Source organism: Mytilus californianus, unplaced genomic scaffold, assembly GCF_021869535.1.
Source record: "Mytilus californianus isolate M0D057914Y unplaced genomic scaffold, xbMytCali1.0.p SCAF_10, whole genome shotgun sequence".
Classification (NCBI taxonomy): domain Eukaryota; kingdom Metazoa; phylum Mollusca; class Bivalvia; order Mytilida; family Mytilidae; genus Mytilus; species Mytilus californianus.
The window spans coordinates 71,610,817-71,633,188 of record NW_026262582.1 but is presented as its reverse complement, the minus strand read 5'-3'; the positions used below and the strand labels follow the sequence as shown (position 1 = coordinate 71,633,188).

General features: G+C 32.0%; 1 protein-coding gene across 2 annotated transcripts in view; it reads right to left on the bottom strand.

Moving 5' to 3' along the window:
* Positions 1-22,372, bottom strand: part of LOC127718466 (cyclin-dependent kinase 14-like) — a 75,102-nt gene that overhangs the window by 50,990 nt on the left and 1,740 nt on the right. For both annotated transcript variants that reach the window (XM_052224511.1, XM_052224510.1), the window contains exon 2: positions 11,194-11,259. In XM_052224511.1, coding sequence (XP_052080471.1) covers positions 11,194-11,259 — 66 coding nt within the window. The remainder of the gene's footprint in view (positions 1-11,193; positions 11,260-22,372) is intronic.

Here is a 22,372-nt window from a genome sequence, read left to right as displayed (position 1 = left end):
AGTAATTTTTCTCAATTTCATCAAATCACATAAAATAATTTGTTTCATGATCTACAATTAGAGTCGTGTTCTAACCAAACATGTTTTTATCCAAAATTATCCAGACATTTCAATGATCAATAGCAAATTGGATTATTGCTTAAACGGATCTGACAACACTTTACTTTACTTTCTATTCTAGGAAAAATAAACTAAAATAACACAAATATTGAACTCCAAGGAAAATTCAAAAGGGAAAGTCCTATTAAAATATCAAATGGCAAAATTAAACGCTCAAAAACATAAAACAAATGGAAAACAACTAGTATTTATTACAGCAAATGAAATTTCAGCCTTCAAATTTTTGAAAGTGTGTATATATATCATTACGATAAAACCAAAGGATCCTGAAAGGTATACAAAAAAACAGAAATTAGAACAGAGCATTATATGTCAGATCCTTACAAGTGGAGCTTCAACGCACAGGATGTGTATTTCAATCAGATTGATGTTCTTTAAATGAAAAAAAGTAAAACAAGAATGTGTCCATAGTACACGGATGCCCGTCTCGCACTATCATTTTCTATGTTCAGTGGACCGTGAAATTAAAATTAGAGAGATCATACCATAGGGAACATGTGTACTAAGTTTCAAGTTGATTTAACTTCCAACTTCATCAAACACTACCTTGACCAAAAACTTTAACCTGAAGCGGGACAGATGGACAAACGGACGGACGAAAGAATGGACGCACAGACCTAAAAACATAATGCCCTCTACTATCATAGGTGGGGCATAAAAATATGGTATGATTGCCAGTGAGACAACTCTCCACCAAAGACCAAATGATTTTGACGTTTAAAGAACTACAGGTCACAGTATAGCCTTCAACAATGAGCAAAACCCATACCACATAGAGTCTCAGTTATAAAAGGACCTGAAACGGCAAATGTAAAACAGTTCATACGACAAAATTAACAGCCTGATTTATGTACAAAACAATAAACGAAAAACAAATATGATATGCAGCAACAAACCACAACCACTGAATCAGTCTTCCGACTTGGGACAGGCACATACATTAATGTGGCTCGGTTAAACACAAAACATAAAATGTTCTCAATAAATGTCAACAAATTTCTTTATTTGGTTAAGTACCTGTTTTCAAGGTTAAACCATTGTCATTTAAAGAAGGCCAGACAGTAGATCAATAGCAATTACTCACAGTGATAACATATATATAAAACATCTTTTAACATATGAAGTAGTTATGTAACCTCTATCAGGTAATTAATTGTCCATTACATAAAGACTTCAGTTTGAAGTAGAATTGCTTCAAATTTAGGATGGTCTAGAGGGGATTAATAGAATAGGGAGTAATGGGCAAAAAACACAGAAATAATCAATGACCCGAAAAAATAAAGAAGAGAAATAAAGATACCAAAATAATAAAGAGAAGAAAATAATTAGGGTTCAAAAAACAATGAAAAAATACAAAGAATAGATTTTGATTTTGATTTTTGGTGTTTTTAACGCCACTTTTAAGCACTTTTGGGCTAGTTCGTGGCGGCCAGTTTTTACTGGTGGAGGAAGCCGGAGTACCTGGAGAAAACCACGACCTTCGATAGGAAAACAGACAATCCTAGTCAATTAAGATTGGAGTCAAGTGCACCCGCACGAGCGGGGTTCAAACTCACAACCTCAGTGTTGACTGGCTAGTGATTACAGTAGTAACTACTTAGACCACTCGGCCACCGAGGCCCCCTTCAAAGAATAGAGATTAAAGAGATAATCTCCAAATTTTATAAAGAATAGAGAAAAAAAGTTTAAAGAATAAAGAATTGAAGGACACTCATCAAGATCCTCATACTTCAGTTAGAAGTTGAGATTGAAGTGACACAGGAAAATAAACTTGAGAATGAAGTTTATCATATTGTATTATACAATTAACAGAACCTTGGTGGTTGACTATTCTTTAAGGTTCAAATGTATTTAGTCAACATCTACTTCTATAATCTGACTTTAGATCATTATATATCACTGTTATCTTAAATCTTCAATTAAATAAGTCCTTTAACATTAATGCAATCTGATTCAATAATTAAATTTTTCACTTTAGGTTGTTTGAAGCTGTGAGTAAACATGTGTGAGATCTGAAAACGCTCCATAAAGGGTCATGATTCAGCATGTTCAGAGACAACGCCCCATAAAGGGTCATGATTCAGCATGTTTAGAGACAACACCCCATAAAGGGTCATGATTCAGCATGTTCAGAGACATTTTAGCAGCAAATCTATTTTTTCTTCCTTAATAAGTTTTGGTATATAAAAGAGAAGCCAGAGATACCAAAGGGACATTCAAACGCATCAGGCGAAAATAAACTGACAACACCATGGCTAAAAAAGAATACTTTTTACCATTGATAAATTTAATTTTTTGGTGGGCTAATAGACATTTTAGCAGCAAATCATTATTTTTTTTTCCCCTTAAAAAGTTTTGGTATATAAAAGAGAAGCAAGAAACCAAAAGGACATTAACTCATAAGGCGAAAATAAATGGACAACGCCATGACAAAAAAGAATATTTTTTACCATTGTACTGTGGATTCATTTATTTTTCGTGGATATCAATTTTCGTGGATTGAGGAAAACTTGCATTTTTCGTGGATATTTGTTTTTGTGGTTTTGCCAATCTCTGTATGCAAAGCCTACAAACAATTTGTAATTCGTTGAACATTTGAATTCGTAGTTCACCTGTACCCACGAAACCCACGAAAATTGGTATCCAACGAATAATAATGAATCCACAGTAATTAGTTTTTGGCGGGTTAATACTGTTGCTCAATCTGTATTGTTTCGTGGGTACTAGCTATATATATATATATATATAGTGTTAGTCTTTTTGTGGTCTTTCTTTTTGTACCATGACACTGTCTGAGGTTCTCTTGACCTGTGAGTTTTGAATATCGCCATGGTATATTAATTCCAACTCTTTTATACTACAAAATGTATGAAGTTGAACTATAAAAAGTATTAACAGGTAAACTGTGAAATATTTGTAAATACAATCGGTAAATTCTGCGATCAAACCAATTAATTATCTTACATTATTCCGGATGTATAATGCTTGTGGGTATGCTTTGGAATAGTTATGAAATTGGCCATCAAAATCTCATTATTTTCATTTTTAACATTCATTGAATTAATAATGGACCAGAAGGCAACTTCTCTGCCCTAATCGCCCACTAACACGAGATTTGCATTAATATTACATTACATATTCTTGTCTAGGTATGGCTATTATATTACTCTATCGTTACTGTCGTACATGCAGTGGCTAAAGATTTATACCAGTAATTTAAGTGTTACAGCTAAATACCACTTAAAGTATAAACATTTAAACAATTAACTAGAAAAGCATCATTTTTTTAGGTAGAATTAACTGTTTAGAGGGGTGGAAGTTTTTTTTTCTGGATGTCTGAATTGGGCCTTTATTTCTGCAGGAATTGAAAATTATACTCTCATCGGGATATGGGAATGGATGTCTTAATTTTCTGGAACAAAGGGATTCAAAGTTTATTTTTGCAGAAATTCAGGATTCTGCATTTTTTTTTCGCTGGATATCAGGATATAACTTCTCCTTCTTGCATGATATGAATCATGACTTCTTGAAAATTATAATTACTTATATAATTATTATTACAGTAATTATAAGAACCTACAAATATTTTTTTAGAGTTCCAGGAGGAGAAAAATCCAAAAAGACCGATGAGTTGAAGATATGATATTTTTTGTACAAAATTCTGCAAAATCGCACAAAAAGCACATTTTAAAATATTTGTACTTTTTCTTAAAAAATTAAATTGAAAACCACATGCTCAAAAAAATGAAACAATCCAATCTACCTATACAATTATATACCTTAGGAGAAGAAATCCTATAAAGTAAAAAGTTTTTTTTTTTATTAAATAAGATTTCAAAACCGCAAAATCCTTTTCAAAAAAGACATTTATCTTTTCAACCAGAATATAGGATTTCAAATACACCCCTTCTTTTTATCCCCCCTTAATTTTTTAATTTTTTTTTGTCATCCAAGCCAACTATATATATTTACAATACAAACAGTAGTGTGTTTACATCATTATCAACGCCCTTCACCTTCAGTAAATAATACAGCTGTTAAGATGATTGAGAAATAATGATTTCCTGCAAGTCTTGTAACCACAACTGCCGAAAAATAATCACTTGTAAACTGTGTTTTTTGGCAACTAATCTGTCATACCTATAAAGATTGAGATGTTTAGAATTCCCATGTCCAAAGTCTAATAAAACTATTGTATTGGGTTAACACCCAGTGTCTCAAAGCTAGAATATATTTTTACTCAACAATGTAATTTTACAAGATTGTCTTCCATTTGGACAAGTACAGGTACAAATAAAGGAAGAATGTGTCCACGGGATACAGGACAGGATGCAGATGCCCCCACACCCCATACATTTTCTGAAAAATTCTGTTGGGGTATATTCTTTTATAATTTATCTTCTACAGTTCTCTGAAATCTATCAGATACTCAAAGCAATTTGATTTATCTTTGTCATTTTACCATTTAAGTTGTCTTTTTGTATTTTCTGCTACTCTGCTTTTAGCACACCCCATTGAGAAATTCATTTATAAGGAAAAAGGCTGGTTTGGTCAGAATCAGTTCAAGTAATTGATAGTTAATTAACTTAAAGGTCTTCAAAATATTCATCTAGGCCGCCCTTAAAAATTTCTTTGTTTGATGTTGCCTATCCATGCCTTGTAGGGTTGGGTAGGTAGGTAGGGATTTTATTTTATTTTTTTTGGCCAAAAACATAAGTTACATGTTGTGGACAAGAAAAAAAAGTTAGAGCAGGAAAAAAAAATATAAAAAAAAAAAAATTGAAACAATTTTAGTCATAAAATGCTTTTTAGGTGGGTTTAGGTAAGGCAACATCAAACAATTTAAATTTTACAGAACTTTGAGCAATTAATTAGATAGATATTGCAATTTAACCAGTCGGACAAATTACATGTGAATAAATATTTGTGTTGCTAAATGCACTACATGCAGACAGAATGTGCATACATCATGCACTTTGACATGCAATATGCAGAATTTTTCAATTATTCTCTCCTGTCTAGGCCAACGGGAATTTTAAGGTAGTATCAAAGTACTAGCTAAGAAGATCACAGCAATGGTATTTAGGACCACTTGTATTAATCAGTCAATGTAACGACACATTAGCTGCATTCACATAACCATCACTGATGATGCATTAGTTAAATAACAATCAAAAGGAATTTGGAAGCTTTTGATAGAGTAGAAACTTATTTCTATCACTTCTACAGACAAAAAGAAGTTTAAAAGGCCATAGCCAGTATGTGTGATATGTGACTCAGCAGTCCCCTGGTTTTACAATAAAAAAAAGTTGATGCTGTAAAAGTTACTTCCCCTCTTTGAAATGACAGATCTGGTTGAACAAAGGGTAATATCTGTTTACTAAAAATGCAAACTGATCTGAGCCTTGGAAGGTGGCCCCTTGGAGCACTTAACGATCCCTCCGGCCTATATATAGTGATCTGAGCATTGGAAGGTGGACCCCTTGCAGCACTTTACGATCCCTCCGGCCTAAATATAGCGATCTGAGCATTGGAAGGTGGACCCCTTGGAGCACTTAACAATCCCTCCGGCCTAAATATAGCACCCCCTGTTCATTCTGCATAAGGCCCTGCAAAATCCTAATTATATGGTTTCATGCACTTCATAACAACAGGCTCTCATTTGAAATTCAGGCCTAACTGCTTGAAAGACTTATTGAAGGGAGTCTGTATTTTAAAGAAACAAGAGTCATCCTATCACCCTTTTCTTATAGCAGACAATTAGGCCGTTAGTTTTCTCAATTGAATTGTGTCATATTTTTCATGTTCATGCCTTTTATAGCCGACTTTACAGTATGGGTTTTCTCATTTTTGAAGGCCGTATGGTTGCCTATAATTGCTTACATCCACTTAATTTGAACTTGGGTGGATTTTGTCTCATTGGCAATCATACCAAATCTCCTTTTTTATATAAAGATTTTGAACAAATAAATAAAAAAAATTTTTCAAGATTTCACTTTTCTAATTTTCTTTACTTCAGACATAAAATCAAAAGATTAAGAAGAATGTCTGCAATTTTGAATAAATAGAAATTGATACTACCTTAAAATTCCTGATGGCCTAGACAGGAGAGAATAATTGAAAAATTCTGCATATTGCATGTCAAAGTGCATGATGTATGCACATTCTGTCTGCATGTAGTGCATTTAGCAACACAAATATTTATTCACATGTAATTCGTCCAAATGGTTAAATTGCAATATCTACCTAATTAATTGCTCAAAGTTCTGTAAAAATGAATCCATTTTCTCAATTAATCATGAGAAATGTAATTACATCTGCCAGCCAAATGCAATAGTATGTGCTTAAAATATAAACTGCCAAAGAACTGGTATCTAAATGTAGAAAATGAGGGATAATTTGTGAACAAAACAACACATATTAAACCTATTAACATTGCTTCTTCTTTAATTAATTTTGGTACTTACAGGCTTGTTAAAGTACATCTACTTTATATCAATAGCAAATATTTATGTTAAGTGTATCTACATCTACATGTATGTTAAAGTCAAGAGACAAAGCTAAGTAGAGCAAAATTCACCAGAATTTATTTCAAACAAAGGTACTGGTAATGCTCAAAATTTTTTTGAATCCTTAATACAATTTACAGTATTATAAATCTATGAGTTTATTTTGAGGTTATAGCAATATTATTATAAAGAACAGCTTTGAGAATCCCCCCTTTTTTTGCCAATGAACATATTTCTATCTATCCAAGGGCAATTAGCTACAATATTTTTTTTTTCTTTTACTATTTTTAAAACTAATATGTACCCTACCCAAGAAATGCTGTCCAGAGATCACTCACAATGCAATTTTATCTTGCAATTATAAACCTTAGAAGACTCTAATTGTAGCTTACCCCAAATGAATATACAGAAATGATTTTACATCCAAACTTAAATTAATATCATTTTCTAAATATCAATACACAATATCTCCACACAGGATATCTTGTCGATTTAAACAAAACATTGAACTGTTAATTAGCCGTAAGTGTAAGTCATTACAAAATGTATTATGTAAAATGCCAATCAAGTAAATTATATTCAAAATAAATCAAAGTTTTCTGCCAAATTTATGATAACAAAAGTTCAAAGAACTTCATGTCAATCAACTCCATCAATAATGAAAAAAATAAATTCATATCCAAAATTAATTATGAACAATTATTCTGCACAAGCAAAACAATGCCCCGTACCAGCAGGAACATTGGTCCGAGTACACAGTTATTTCGTAGTGCATTTCTTTTAGACAATAAATGAAAATTAAAAAAATCCCACCTGCGCTTTCTCAATAATATTTTTACAGTGTGTTGTACTACTTTTGGGACAAATTATATCAAAATTATAGAAAACTTCATCGGCTCTAACTCAAAATATGGACAATTTTATGTTAAGGGGGTCTTCAAATCTTTTGACAGCTTCCGAAGTGCTAATTTTTAACATTTTTCAGCTGGACCAAATCACTACTTTACTTTAAAATTCATGACCCAATTTTTTTTACAGTGTCATTTCACCCCCCTACTTGCTATTTGAGTCATAAAACATGGAGAAATAAATTTGGAAGGGGTATAAAAAAAAATGGCAAGTAACACACTGTCAACACTAGGGACTACATTTGTGGACAACGAAAATCAAAGGACGATAACTGTGTACTCGGACCTAATAGGGTAGAAAAAGTTGACCAATCTTAATGAAACTTGGTATGACCAAAGCTTAATAAATTATAAGACTGCCTACAACGTTTCATGGCAATAGGACATATATTATAGACAATATGACTAATTCTATATTCAACTTTGCGTGTTAAATGTAGACGTTAAAATTGAAAAATTTCAACTATCAACATTTGGGGCTTAAAAAATTTAAATATTGCAAAAAAATACTTTTGAAATGCCTTAATATATAAAATATTATGTATTAAAAGCAATTGAGTACTCATTTGATTTATCAGACTTATCATAATTATAAAAAAGTCAAATTTATATGAGCCTGTGCCTAAAAATGGAGGTTTTCCAATGAAGGGGGGGCCTTACATGAAGATGTAATATTTTCCAGCAATTTTAAATTTGTAAAGCTTTTTGGTTATAAATAATCCTTACATATATATTTAATGTACTTTAAATGGAAAGAAAACTCACAAATAACATATCATATTAGTTTAAAAGGGTCTTAGGCCAAGTAAGACTGAAAATAATTTAGGGTCAATTTAGGCCGTAGCACATATTTACATTTAAAAATGCATATTGAAGCTATAGGAAATAAAAATTTGTGTCTTTTCTATCATTTCTATACTCAGGTGACATGATACAATAAATCTGAGCACAAAAAGACTCTTGCATTCAACTTTTTTTGCTGACAGTATGGTCTGATACAAAGATTTTTCACTTTTTAGTGAAAAACATGCATGCAATTTTAGTCGCAACAAGCTTATATTTGAACCACTTGCTATCCTACAGAAGAAAAGAAAGATATTATGTGACATGAAACAGGTACAAAAGACATTGTTAAGTGCTTTTTATACAAATTTAGTGAGGTCTTTATTATGGACTTCAACTTTTATGTTCCAAGCTCCTCACATTTAACTTGATCCAAACAGAGCGTTAGACGAGGGTCATATATACAACACATTTTGTACATATTGTCTGAGATAATCTTCTTTTCTGTAGATTCAGAGTTCACAAATGAGTAATACAACTGGATTGAAGCATAGAAACACAAATATTGACACATAAAAACCTGTCAGATAGAAAGTCAGAATGCCACTTATGCATCAAAATTGAAAAAGCTATGAAATGCTTATTTTGACCATAATATGCCCAAATTGGTCATTTTTGCAGAAATTCTATCAAATAAAAGTTTAAATCCTTTAGTTTTATGCTATTTGACAAATTGACATCATCAAATCATTCAGGGAAGTTGCCAAAGTACAGATTCTATATTTCCTGATTTCACCTCTTAGGTCCGAGTACACAGTTATTTCGTAGTGCATTTCTTTTAGACAATAAATGAAAATTAAAAAAATCCCACCTGCGCTTTCTCAATAATATTTTTACAGTGTGTTGTACTACTTTTGGGACAAATTATATCAAAATTATAGAAAACTTCATCGGCTCTAACTCAAAATATGGACAATTTTATGTTAAGGGGGTCTTCAAATCTTTTGACAGCTTCCGAAGTGCTAATTTTTAACATTTTTCAGCTGGACCAAATCACTACTTTACTTTAAAATTCATGACCCAATTTTTTTTACAGTGTCATTTCACCCCCCTACTTGCTATTTGAGTCATAAAACATGGAGAAATAAATTTGGAAGGGGTATAAAAAAAAATGGCAAGTAACACACTGTCAACACTAGGGACTACATTTGTGGACAACGAAAATCAAAGGACGATAACTGTGTACTCGGACCCATTGGAAGAGTTTACGCTTACATGGGCAACGAGTCCCATAGGAAAAGTCTTGTGTATTATCAATTATAATCTAAAATAGTTAACAATCTTTCCAATAATATTTTTTAGTAAAAATAATTAATATTGTATATATCCACTATAACATTTCTGATATTAATACAAATTATAGTAACTGTCTGGCATCCATATTTTTGAACTCTGTATGTGGGAATTACTTCAAGTTCATATTGCATTTAAAATTAATGAATTATATAATTTCTAGGTTTTCATGTTTAATAAATTTAATACTCTCTTTAATTTGATCATAAAATTTCTAATTAACATGATTAAATTATTGATAATTTGAAGAAAATTATGTTAATGGAATGGATATTAATACTCTGCCACGTCCTGTCTGTGTTTATGTTTGATGTTTCTCTTCTTTGTAATGATCTGATGAGTTGAGCCTTTTCCAACGGACTTTAATAGTTTGTTCTTATGTTGTGCTGTTACACCACTGTCCCAGGTTAGGGGAGAGTTGAGCGCTCACAAACATGTTTAACCCTGCCACATTCTTTATGTGCCTGTCCCAAAGTCAGGAGCCTGTAGTTCAGTGGTTGTCGTTGGTTCATGTCTGTCGATCATATTTGTGTTTCATTAATTGTTTTGTTATAAATTAGGCCATTCGTTTTCTCAATTAAATTGTTTCATAATTTTCATGTTTCAGCCTTTTATAGCAGACTATACGGTATGCGTTTTTCTCATTGTTGAAGGCCATACGGTTGCCTGTAATTGCTTACATCCACTTTATTTGAACTTTTATGGATAGTTGTCTCATTGGCTATCATACCTCATCTCCTTATTTTTATAATGAACATTATTATATTACATTTCAAATTATGTAGCTTCAACATGTTACTAAATCAATGAAGATTTAACATTATGCATCAGTTTAATTCGGGGCCTCGTGGCCGAGTGGTCTAAGTAGTTACTACTGTAATCACTAGCCAGTCAACACTGAGGTTGTGAGTTCAAACCCTGCTCGTGCGGGTGCACTCGACTCCAATCTTAATTGACTAGGATTGTCAGTTTTCCTATCGAAGGTCAGTGGTTTTCTCCGGGCACTCCGGCTTCCCCCACCAATAAAAACTGGCCGCCACGAAATAGCCCAAAAGCAGTGCTTAAAAGTAGCATTAAAACACCAAAAATCAAAATCAAATCAGTTTAATTCTGCTCAACTGTAATTTCTAGTCTAGCTGAAGAACAGCAATAAAAGCCCTATTCCTTTGCATTGGGTTCTGGTTAATCTGTGTGAAGGAATTTGAATATAAATCATTTTAAAAGTAAGTTTAAAAACATGTATCTGATCATTTTTTTATCGTGAAACAGTAGATTTTCTATATCCTTTTGGCTTCATAAAATCATAATGCATATATGGCTGCCTTTCGAACGTGTATTATAGGCCCGCTTCAAAGTACAAAAGTTCTAAATTGTCCTATTAGGATCGAAATAATGTTATCATGCCACGCTTACACTCAGTATAAAGATTCATTGTATTGACAAATATAATGCCTACCCTTGTTAAAATGAGCATAGAGCAAGGCAAGAATGAATTATTTTTTAAATTAACTATGACTTACATAATCTTCCAAAACTTGCTGATAATCTCTTCTTTAGTTTTTTAACCTTACTTATTTGTCTTTTTCCTGAAATTAGAAAGAAAAATTGCATGTTATTCCAATATACTTAATAATTCCACCTTGCTTCAATTGTAACTAATTGTTTTTCTTTAAACACTTGCCACATTCAAGCATCAAAATATCAAGTTTTTATCGACCTCACCTTTTTATACATTGCGTAAAATGAACCAATTGATTCTGAAAGAATTTAAAGAGTTGAAAAAAATTATATAATAAGTATGTGTTATCCATAAGATCTATTGATTGTTTGGTTGTTGTTTGACCAACTTAAATATCCTGGATAATTATTCCATGCACATATACATATAGATTCTGCAAAAAGATATACTGGAACATTGGTTCCTATAGTCTATTATTTCTAAAGCTCAATAAATGTGAAGTACAAGTAACTTAAGTAATCTTTTGTCTACTTTCATTATAACGCTACTTGTGTGGATCTAACCCTATTGAAAAGGGGGCAGGTTTCAACCCCACCCCCACCCCCCACCCCCCTGGAACACCATGAAATGTTCACATAATTAAAAAAAAATATGTATAAAAAGAAGGGTTCCGACCCAGAACCCCCCTCCCCCCCCCCCCCCCTTCTGGATCCACAAATGCTTTCTCGAAGGTTCTAATCAGAAAGGTTTAGATGTACTTTATAACCTTATTTTAATATTTGAATTATTACTCTATAAAAAAATTTTAAAATGTATATATATATACATTGTATACACAGGTGTTCCAGTAAAAGTTTCATTCTTACATCATCTCCTCAATAAAACTATCAAAGTAAGAATGGTATCTAGGGAAAATTGTTTTCACCTACCTTTCAAATAGTTTTCTACTTTGAGTAAATGTACAAATATCCTTTTTTAGAAATTTAAGTCAAAAAGTTATTGAAAACAGAAGGTCAACAATTTTCAATTTAAAATCCTGTATTATCTTAATCATCAACCAACATTGACCAAGGCTGATGTTCACAATCTTAATCATCAATCAACATTGACCAAGGCTGATGTTCACAATTTAGTCAAAAAAAATCATGCCTTAAAGTTTGTTAACAACCTCTAACTTCTTACTCCAAAAATCCTGCTGTTATTCACCACCTTATTAATTTTTCAAACATAATCATGCCTTTATTCACTGCCACCTCTGTTTTCACCATTACACACATACTTGTCTTATAACAGACATTCAACGTCAAATTAAAGGAGCTTCTGATGTTTCTCAGAAGTCAAGATGCCTCTTACATCACATGTGAGAATATATTCAAAGCCACATGCCAATTTTCATTATAATTAGCAAGTTATGAAACAGAATCATGCTTTTATTCTTTCTTGCAAGTTATATTTAAGGCCAAGCTTTTGAAATTACCTGTTCTAATTTATATGTTCATTTCAATAAACATCCCATTAGTCTAAAAACCTTTAAAAACAGATACTGTGGTACATAAATTTTTGGTACATTATCTTTCATTGTATGAATAAAGGGCGATGTGGGGAATACAGGTCAATGAGACAGCAAACCAGTGACATAAACAGGTCAATGAGACAGCAAACCAGTGACATAAACAGCCAAAAGACATCATTTAACATAAATGAGTTTCAGCATGACTGAACAATTATATAATATCCTGAACCAAAGTTCCCATCATGGTAACATAGTATGGATAAAGATTTTCTATTTGCCCTCATTGACAATCTTATTCAAACACAGACCCCTATGTCTATGCTTCACCTTCAACAATTTCTTTTTAACATTTTGTTTTAGAAACCTTTTCAAGTATTCCCAGGTTCTGTCATAATGATAACCACCCTAAAAATATGCAGCAATACATTTCATTGGTCAATCAACATATATTTGTTCCGCCTATTTTTAAACAGAAGTTCCCCTGGAAAATTTGTTAGAAACAGTCATAATATCTGTTCCTGCTGGAACAACTATGCTATTCTTTTATTCTGTTAGGAACATTAATACTGTAATATTTGTTCAAGTGAAAATAATATGCCAGAATATTTCTTCTATTTGAAACTAAAATTGTGAAGGAACTTATTTCATGACAGGTTGATGTTACCAGAAAAGAATGCAGAACAGAGTATTGCCAATTCCTTCTAGGCAAAGCAGAGTATTGCCAATTCCTTCTAGGCCAAGCAGAGTATTGCCAATTCCTTCTAGGCCAAGCAGAGTATTGCCAATTCCTTCTAGGCCAAACAGAGTATTGCCAATTCCTTCTAGGCCAAGCAGAGTATTGCCAATTCCTTCTAGGCCAAGCAGAGTATTGCCAATTCCTTCTAGCCTAGTTCTAGGCCAAGCATGTACACAGGATCTGTATGTCAATCAAGTTATAGATTTTCTTGCCTTACTTAACAGTGCACCTGTCTATCAAATCTGACAAAAAAAACTTTGATGGTCTTTTGTACCAATAGAATCAGTTGTCAACAATAAAATTCAATCCATGAACTGTCAATAGTCTTTTTAAACACAGTGTTTTTTTTAAATGATAAAACATTTATTTATCCACATTTTGGAGAACTTTTTTATGTTAAGTGAATGCTAAAAACCTAATAGAAAATCTTGACTAATTTAATAACTAAATGGCTGTATAAATATATAGCACCAATTAACAAGTTAACCTTGCCTAATCTTTGATCTGCCAGTAACGTTTCAATGGTCTTTTTAAACACAGTGTATTTCCTGTTAATTAATTGTTTTTCTTGTTTCACCAGACTCCCTAGTATCAAGATAGATAAATTAGATGAATAATTTCAAACAGTACAAAAGATTTTTCATTTACTTTGTAATTTTGTATTGATGATAAATTAGGAGGATAACCATTATCTGGTTTCCTAAGATAAATAGATTTTAATCAGTGATACAGTCCTCTGGTCTTTAATGTACAATGTCTATTGGACATCTATAAATGAAGATATTAATCATGGTGAAACACGAAATTGACACTATTTCAAAGATCAGAAGCTATACAGATTATAAATTTGTCTTTAATCTTCTTGGTAGGAAGAAATTCTTTATTGTCAACTCAATGGTGCATCACAGTAAGAACAAGTGATGTGTCTTTTTATGTTGTAATGTTACACTACTGTTTCAGGTTAGGGTGAAGGTTGGCACCTGTTAAAACGTTTAAACCCACTGCATTTGTATGCACCTGTCCTAAGTCAGGAACCTGTTGTTCAGTGGTTGTCGTTTGTAGATGTGGTGCATAAGTGTTTCTCATTTTTTATATAGATTAGACCATAGGTTTTCCTGTTTGAAATGTTTTACACTAGTCTTTTTGGGGCCCTTTATAGTTTGCTGTTTGGTGTGAGTCAAGGCTCCATGTTGAAGGCCGTCCTTTGACCTATAATGGTTTACTTTTTACACATTGTGACTTGGATGGAGAGTTGTCTCATTGGCACTCGATCACACCACATTTTCTTATTTATATTGTCTGTCCATTTTCAGTTAATGTTGTCTATTGGTTTGTTTTTTAATTACTTAATGTGGTACCAAACACCTTGACTAAAATTAATTTGCCTCGTTTAATTTTCATTAAATTTTGACAAAATATTTACCTTGACCCTTTGACAAAAATATAAAAATTTCAAAAAACTTGAACCACACACTTTATCGGAAACATTTCATTGGATATATAGCAGTTTGACAAACACTAATCTTGATGATTGCGAAGCTTATTATTTCCTTAACAATAGAACGTGATAAAAACGTTCAGCTGATTTTTACAGAGTTATCTCCCTGAAGTGTTATGTACCACCTTAAAGTGCACCATGTAAGTTATAAAATTATTCTATCATGTCATCCTCTATGCTCATTCTAACATGGGTAGGCATTATATTTTATACTTATTGACTGGGTATGAGTGGAATATATAGTAAGTTTATTGTCCCCCCAGGTGCAACTATTGCCCTGAGGCGTAGCTGAGGGCAATAGTTGTATCCAAGGGAACAATTAACTTACTATTCCTAGAATATACAGTCAGTAAGTGTTTTATTATACCGAAAGATACAACAGACAATAAATGTCGGGGCTAAATCAACTATCGTAATATAAAAAGCAGAAACACAACCATACTGTTTAATGTTTACTTCATCTAAGGCTACGTACCGCACTGACGTCAACCCTAGATACAATAGGTAAAACGCGACATCGTAACTCTCGCAGTATTCTCAAAACATCCTCCAATCTCGTAGCTGCAGTTGAAATTCAGAGAAATATAATGACGCTTGTGGTCAGATAGTTTCATCGAGGGCAAATAGTTGGAAACTATTGAACGGTCAAATAGTTAAATGCATGCAATTTAAAAAATAGTGAAAATATTGTGTCCTTATTTTATATAGAAAATGATAACTTGAGGTATAATAATTGTTAATATCTTTTTACCGAGTGTCAGTGTGATCATGAGATGTTAAATGTTGACAAATATAATGCCTACCCACGTTAAAATGAGCATAGAGCATGGCATGAATCCATGATAGGTCATTTTAAGGGCAATAACTCTAATAAGAATTCAACTAACAATTTTGGCCATAAGAATTATTTGTAGATCTGGTCTTGCTGATCACTTTTGGCTTTTTAAAGTTTTTATCTGTCTACTTTATATTTTAAAATACTAGACAAAATCGAAAAAGTGGTAAAAATCGTCATTTATATGCAATAACCACCAATAAGGAGTCTTCTGAAGATTTCAACCATGTGAAGACTTATTTGTAGATCTTGTCTTGCTGTTCACTTTTTCTGTTTAAAGTTTCTTTTTATCTATTATAGTTTTCAAGATTATAGACAAAACAAGTGAATCTGTGAGCTACTGCTCACTACTGATACCCCCGCCCCGCTAAAAGTATAAGGTAAACAGGAAGTTGTTGAGTGATGAATCTGAAAATGCAACACACCGTATATCTGACTCATATAAACCCTGAAACCAAATTTCAGAAATCCTTGTAATGTAGTTCCTGAGGAAGATGAGACGAAAAATATTCATGGGACGGACAGACGGACTGACGGATGGACTGATGGACGGACGGACGGACTGACAGATGGACAGACAGTCACAGAGGTAAAACAGTATACCCCAACTTTTTTAAAGCGGGGGTATTTAAAGCGGGGGTATAAAAATTGGTAAAATTTTGGATAAATTTGGCTCAGTAGTTTTTAAAGGAGAAGATTTTTGTAAAAGTTAAAAAGATGATGACGACAGAAGATGAACTACTTTTGGCTAGGTGAGCTAAAAATGAGAAATTTGCCATTCTAAAACATGTAAAACTTAAATTTTAACTTCTGAGAAAGAACAAAAATTGTATCGTTCTAGAAACGGTGTTGGAATTTGTTATTCTACAAGGATTCTTAAAGACTATATATTTGTCAAACATTATCTTTTTTTTTTAATCATCTGCAAACAAGATTCTATGTAACATCATCAGACATGGTCAACTTTTTAAGCAACATAACAATAGCAAAATCAGAAGAAAATTTGAAGTCATAATTGAATTTTGACAAGGGGCAAATCCAAGAATTTTGAATTGGGGGCCTAATTCTAGGAAATGAAATATAAAAGAGTGAAAAGAATTTTGGACAATTTTATGCAAACATTTTTTTTTCTAACAAAGGGGAGATTAAGGCATGGATTATATATACATATCCATTTCCTTCCCCCCACTCCCCCAAAAAAACAGCTACTGATTATTATATAATTGTTCAATAACAGGAGATCAATTTTGTAATTATCTTTCACACTGTCCTGTTAAACATTAGTATCTAATGACTTGTTGCTACACATGTATTTCAAACCTATGAATATATTACAAAATGAATTTATTGATGTTTGTCACTCAGCTGCTAGTCGGTCATTCAAATGTCACTGTAGCAGTATTTCTACATGTATAATTTACTTGATCTAAACTTATCCTTTATCTTTCCCACTAATACCATACATGCATATATTATAACCCAATTGCATGAGGGTCTAGATATGGTTTACAGAATAGAAAATAATATGCACAAAGTGCAGAATAAAGACCAAAAATTATATAAAGAATAAAGGAAAAATGGCCAAAAAATAAAGACTAGAAAATAACGGGTGCTGAAATATAAAGTATAGAGAATAACGCGGGCTGAAAAATAAAGACTAGAGAATAATGGGGTGCTGAAATATAAAGACTAGAGAATACTGGGGTGCTGAAATATACAGAATAGAGAATAATGGGGTGCTGAAATATAAAGAATAGAGAGTTATGGGGGCTGAAATATACAGAATAGAGAATAATGGGTGCTGAAATATAAAGAATAGAGAATAATGGGGGGCTGAAATATAAAGAATAGAGAATAACGGGGGCTGAAATATACAGAACAGAGAATAACGGGGGCTAAAATATACAGAATAGAGAATAATGGGGTGCTGATATATAAAAAATAATGAGTAAATTAAAGAATAGAGAAAAATGGCCTTTAAAATTTAAAAAAATACAAAAAGGAAGGACCCCATCCAGACCCTCTTGCATTGTGTATTATAATATGTAAAGCTGTTTAAACATTTACTTAATATCTTTAAACAAAACATGTTATTTTATCACTTCATTAAATGAATGTTATTTAATAGTATTATTGTTTTAATCTCCAATTATTGATGTTAAAGTCATCCAATGTTTTTTGCCCTTGGGGCCCTCAATTGGAATAAAAAAATCAACTTCTTCTATACAATCTGCATATATACCATACATGTACATGCTAAATGTACACATGTACAAATGTTATAACCACAATTAAAATGAAATACATTTCTTTACATTAATGTATGTATATAGACTAGTATATCCTGTTACAAACTAATTATAAAAGATCAATAATCTAATTTTGTAATCTACATGCAAATCATTTGACTAGTCTACAACCTAAACTGACATGAGTGACTAAAATCAATTTTAATTGCCTATGTATTACATGTTTATATCGTAGGAATTCAATGATTTAATTGTCAATGCCAGAGTCATACCATACCATTGAATTCAAGATGATATTTGAACACAGAATAGAGAATGGAAACTGGGAATGTGTAAAAGAGACAACGACCAGACCAAAGAGCAGTAATTATAAACAGCCTAAGGCCACCAATGGGTCTTCAACGCAGTTAGAAAATCCAGCACCCAAAGGTTGTCTTTTAACCCATATGTACATGTATCGATATCCTTACAATGTTTTTTTTTTTTTTTGAGAAAGAACTAGATAGAAACCATGGCAATCAAAAGGGATTTTGTAATAATGAATGCTAATTAAGCAGGTGCTCATACTGTCAGCATCTGTACTATTATTTGTCTGTTTGTCTTTTTATTTTTGGCCATGGCGTTGTCAGTTTGTTTTCGATCTATGAGTTTGTCTGTCCCTCTGGTATCTTTCGTCCCTCTTTTGAAAGCATTAAATTCATAAAGTTCTCAAATCTGAGAGTTCACTTGTCTAAATTTCTAAATACATATCTATTTAGCTTAAAAATTTCATCTTAAAAAAAATGTTTTGAAACCGGCAAAATAACAACAAAAGCCATCAATCTTTTTTAATAGGCCATTTAATATATATTTCTGATTTATCATTTGAGATAAGTGAAGCATCTTTTATCTGATCTTGTAATGTTGAACTGGCAAGTTCTCCTTAAAAAACATTTATTACCCTCAACACAGCAAAGATATTAGAAGCCAATGCAATCCTTTATTTATGAGTCTGTTTTCATTTCAAAATGATTTGTTGTTTGTTTGTAGATCGTAAATCTCTTTATTTCATTTAATAATTGGCAGCAAAGTAAATTGTTGTGTTTTTCACTGCGTTTTTGCATTTGGTCAAAATTTTACACGAATGAAATATAATCATGATAACATTTCTACGATTGATCATGTTTATGAATTTGGCAAACTTATTAGAACGAAATCTCCACTCGCTGATTTTTTCATGCTCCCTGGTCATGAATTTAGAATCTAATCAAAATAATATCTCTGCTTGCTCATTTTTTTATGTTTGGTCTTGAATTTGGCAATCCAATTAAAATTAAATCTCCATTCGCCCATTCCTTAATATAATTGGCCATGAATTTAGCAATCTACATATGTAAATAAAATTAAATCTATATTCTCCCATTTTTTCATACTTGGCCATGAATTTGCCAATCTAAATAAAATTAAATCTCCATTCGCCCATTTTTTATACTTACCCATGAATTTGGCAATCTAAACAAAATTAAATCTCCATTTGCCCATTTTTTATACTTACCCATGAATTTGGCAATCTAAATAAAATTAAATAATAAATCTCCATTCGCCCATTTTTTAATGAGACTGTCAGAAAAACTTTCAACCCTGTCAGCTGTTAGGGGATGACCATTAAATTTTTTGGAGGGGGCAGTAAGATATTGAAAATGTATATTCTGGCCTGGTAAGAGTTGAAAATAAATAACTTTGCAAAAAACAGGATGAAAATGAATATTCTGCAACAAGTGCTTGTACAAAATACAGGAATATATTGTGGGAAAAAAACATGCATATATATATATAGCAACAGATGAAAAAGAATAGTCAAAAAATCCCCCCCCCCCCCCCCACCTCAAAGTCCAAACCACAGATTATCAAATGGTCATCCCCTTATCATCATTATTCAATTTTGTTTCGTTTCCAAATCTTTGATCTGCCATGTGCAATGTATACACATCCAGTTTTATACTAATTAAAACGTATATAATGTACTAGAATCGTTGTAATAAATCATCTTTGAAACATTTTTATTGATTTGAGGAAGCAATATATACAGATGATTTGAGATACCAACAAGAATCAAATCATTCATATAACTCACTGAATAAACATCAAATATCGTCTAATTGATCCCTCCTCAGCATTGTAAAGTATGGACTCATTTATAAACTGTTATCTGCTGCTACATGTAAATTCATCTTGATTAGGGAAAAAACTTTAAAAAAGACCATGTTGTCTAGATTCAATGACAATCTCTTCCAAATTAAAAATTCAAATATGTATATGTGTGTCATCAGTATCAATTTAATTATTTAATTTTTAAGAAGTAGTCTTTGTTTAGGGGCCAGCTAAAGCCCACTTCCCGGTGCAGGATTTTCTCGCTGTGTTGAAGACCCATTGAATTGGTCGCCTTGGGCTGTTTTCTGCTCTTTGGTTAGGTTGTTGTATCTTTGAACCATTCCCCGTTTCCATTCTCAATTTCATAATGAGTGATATATAATTTTTTTAGGCCAAAAATAAAATTTAAATTGTTTGATGCCGTTTTCCTACCCACCTAAAAAGCAGCCTACCCAAAAATAATTTTGACACAAATTGTTCCAAATTTTTTTGAAAGATTTTTTCCCGCGCTTACGTCATGTCTAAAACCTGTAACTTATGTTGTTGGCCAAAAAAAAAATAAAGTCTCTACCTACCTACCCAACCCTATAAGGCATGGGTAGGCAACATCAAACAAAGAAATTTTTAAGGGTGGCCTTATATGTCAATTTTTCCTGCCTCCCTATATACAGTGTATAGCTCCTGACAATGCACATGTACAAAAAAAATGTATGTTTGTTCTCTTTTATTGCCACTGGATATTAAACAACCAACAATCAATCAATCAATCGTTCTCTTTCAAAAGTTAGCATGCCAACCCTAGCATATTCTACTTGATTTTTTTTTTGCACTGATCTTACAACACCATGGTTAATTAAGTCCAGACATTTTTGTAAAGTATAAAAAATAAGACTATGTGGTATGATTGCCAATGAGACAACTGTCCACCAGAGACCAAATGACCAAACCAAACTCTATATAGGTCTATAAGTACTGGTACTGTTTCAGTCCATACACGTTTGGATAACCTCAGTCAAAATCCAGAGTACTACCTTTACATATATATATGATAATCCTTTAATAACATTTTTGAAAATAAAAAAAAAATTTCCTGACCAGGTTCTAAAATTTGGACAGACAGCTGATGCATTTATATGATTTAAAATATATCAAATTTCTATACCCTTATTTATATAATATATGATATAATCCTTTAATGATATTTTTGAAAATAAAAAAAATTATCTGACCTGAGGTTCTAAAATTTGGACAGAGAGATGCATTTACATGTATATGATTTAAAATATATCAAATTCTATACCGGTATATAAATATAAAACCTTTTCAAATTTTGAAATTTAGTTGACTTGAAGCATGCTACAATGAACCTGTTTTCTCTTTACATATACACAGTATATTACCACATCTCAAGTATTTACAAACCCTCTCTTATGTAAATAAATACTACCAGATCAATATCATTTCAAAGGAAATAAACATAATAAGTTAGTTTATTTTATATGTAAACACGACAGAGAAGATGATTATATTGGCTAAGGTGCCTGTAAAATCAATCTTATAATATATACATTGTATATTAAATAATTAAAAGTAATTAGTTGATATGTATCACATCAGATATACAAATTTAATTATATATTGGGGCTGTCCAAAGGAGAATCATATTTTTATTGGATTGAATCTTGAAACATGTCAAAAATACATTTTGTACATGGTACAAAGCCTTTCCTCTCTTTCAATATACAAATGTACTAGTCTTAGGGCTTATCATTTGGTACTCCAGACACCTGTTTCGTCAACAAAAAACTCATCAGTGACTCTCAAATCCAAAAAGTTAAAAGGCCAAATAAGAGTACAAACTTGGAAAGCATTGAGGATCCAAGTTACATGTTTTAGACAAGAAAACGACGTGAGCATGAAAAAAAAACATTTAAACAAAATTTTGAAACAATTTGTGGGTTAGGCAACATCAAACAATTTTAATTTTATTTTTGGCCTTACAAGTTACAACAGTGATTATTTTGTTAAAAAGCCTCAAAGAAATCCCAAAAATGTAAAGATAATAATCTTAAAATTAAGGTGGGTCGATCGGGAAACTCGAAACAAAAATACATCTATTTTTTCACCTCAGTTAAATTGAATAGGTCTACTTTGTTTGTTGTAGTGCTCTGCAGTTTACAGTAATTATTATACAAATATAACGTAACTCTTAGCTCTATTGGCTATAATGTGGCGGCTCTTTTTTTAAGTAGAGGAAGAGTACCCAGAGAGAACCACAA